This window comes from Mesitornis unicolor, unplaced genomic scaffold, assembly GCF_000695765.1.
Source record: "Mesitornis unicolor isolate BGI_N332 unplaced genomic scaffold, ASM69576v1 scaffold37400, whole genome shotgun sequence".
NCBI lineage: Eukaryota > Metazoa > Chordata > Aves > Mesitornithiformes > Mesitornithidae > Mesitornis > Mesitornis unicolor.
Genome location: NW_010156968.1, coordinates 17,354 through 19,061, shown reverse-complemented (window position 1 = coordinate 19,061; position 1,708 = coordinate 17,354). Strand labels below are relative to the sequence as shown.

At 52.6% G+C, this 1,708-nt stretch overlaps 1 protein-coding gene across 1 annotated transcript in view; it reads right to left on the bottom strand.

The window, feature by feature from the left end:
* ABCC10 (ATP-binding cassette, sub-family C (CFTR/MRP), member 10) overlaps positions 1-1,708 on the bottom strand; it is a 15,988-nt gene that overhangs the window by 3,400 nt on the left and 10,880 nt on the right. Inside the window, exons 15-18 of the mRNA XM_010195045.1 lie at positions 1,515-1,684; positions 1,050-1,210; positions 412-665; positions 1-77 (exon numbers count right to left, since the gene is read on the bottom strand). Coding sequence (XP_010193347.1) covers positions 1-77; positions 412-665; positions 1,050-1,210; positions 1,515-1,684 — 662 coding nt within the window. The remainder of the gene's footprint in view (positions 78-411; positions 666-1,049; positions 1,211-1,514; positions 1,685-1,708) is intronic.

Here is a 1,708-nt window from a genome sequence, read left to right as displayed (position 1 = left end):
TTCCCTGGGGGTCCAGGTTCTCTCGGATTGAGCCGCTGAACAAAAATGGATCCTGGGGGATGATGGCCAGCCTAGATCTGCAAGCAAATGACAGCTGAGAGCTCATGGGATGCGTTCTGGAGAAAAGTAAAGGTCTGTTTTGTTGTTTTTTTTTTTTTCCTGGGGTGAGGTGTCTTGGCTTGCTGCATATCTTAGAGGCACAGAGACATGGGTCACATATTCAGCCTGGTTTCCTTAGCACAGCTGTTCAGAAACAACAGAGCAACTTGTAAGAAGCTGCTGCAATCAGACAAGAAGGTGCTGTGACCGTAAGTCCTTTGCTCCTCACTCTTCCCTTTGGCATCCAACCACTGACAGGTCTCAGCCCTCAGTGCCCCCCAGCTGCCCTTCACTCTGCTCAGCCCTCCATACCTTAGGTCCTCCAAGCCCACCAGCTGGCTGTCAACACCATCCAGGAGAATTCGGCCTGATTTCAGCTCCAGCATGCGGAAAAGGGCCAAGAAAAGGGTGGATTTTCCAGATCCTGTGCGACCCACAATCCCCACCTTCTCTCCGGGGTAAATGGTGAAGCTCACACCATCAAGTGCATTGGGCAAGCCCACTTGGTAGGCCAGGACCACTTGCTGGAACTCCACAAGGCCCTGGCTTGGCCAGTCAGTGGCAACCTAAAAGGGATACTTGGGTGAGAAAGGATATGACCATGACCTGCTGTCATCTTCAGCCTCACCTCCCCCTTCCATTCCTTTAGATGGTTGCTTGGCTTCTGAGCAGACCCAATGCACAGCCCAGCTCCAACTCCAGCCCCCTTCTAGATGTGTTTTTCTCTCACAGTTTGAACCTAGCACTCTACCCCTCATTCCAGCCTTCACCAACTCCTGTCAGAGATTCAATCCACCTGGGGGATATGCTGATAAAGGATGAGCAAACACAGTGGTTTCTCTGAGTGAGGGCCCTCCAACCACTGGAACCCTGTGATCTCCCCAGGAGGCAAGTGCAGAGCACAGAGACAGAAGATGGGTCAGTCCCTGAGAACATATTTGACCTTTTACCTGGACCTGTTTATCCTGGGGCTCCACGGGGATGTCTGTGGTGTATTCCTCTGTCCGCTCCACGCTCACCATCATGGTCTCTGTCAGAGTGAAGCTGGAAATAAGGCCTGAGATCAGGTTTGTGACAGAGAGGGCATATGAGAGCGCCAAGCCCACAAGTCCTGTGAGGACAAAAGCATAAGCAAGAATGTTACTGACAGGGAAGGAGCTGGCATCTTGGTGGCAGGACAATAAAACAAGCAAGAAGTCAGCACTCCGGAGTCTGGGATTACACTCGAGGATGGGGACACACAGCAGGAAGGAGAGGAGCTGAAGCACTACACTGTAGGTGACTAGTAGAGGGAGAGCAAGCAGGAGCTCTGGATCCTACCCCAGTGTAGGAAGATGTGCAGCTCTAGGCTAGAAGAGGAGGAACCCCTGGGCCACAGCCTAGGGGTGGGCATAGAACAATCCCTGGCAGCCTACCTGGATTTCCCAGTTGCTTCTGGTGTTGGATGATGGCAATTCCTGCAATAGCAGTAACGACAGAGACCCCAATCATCTGCAAGCGGATGTCCAGCCACTGCGTGGCTGTGTTGCTAGCAAAGAGGCAGCGCTGGTTTTGCTCCAGGCGCAACTGATTCTCCAATTCAAACCTGGCAGGCACACAACAGAGGTTC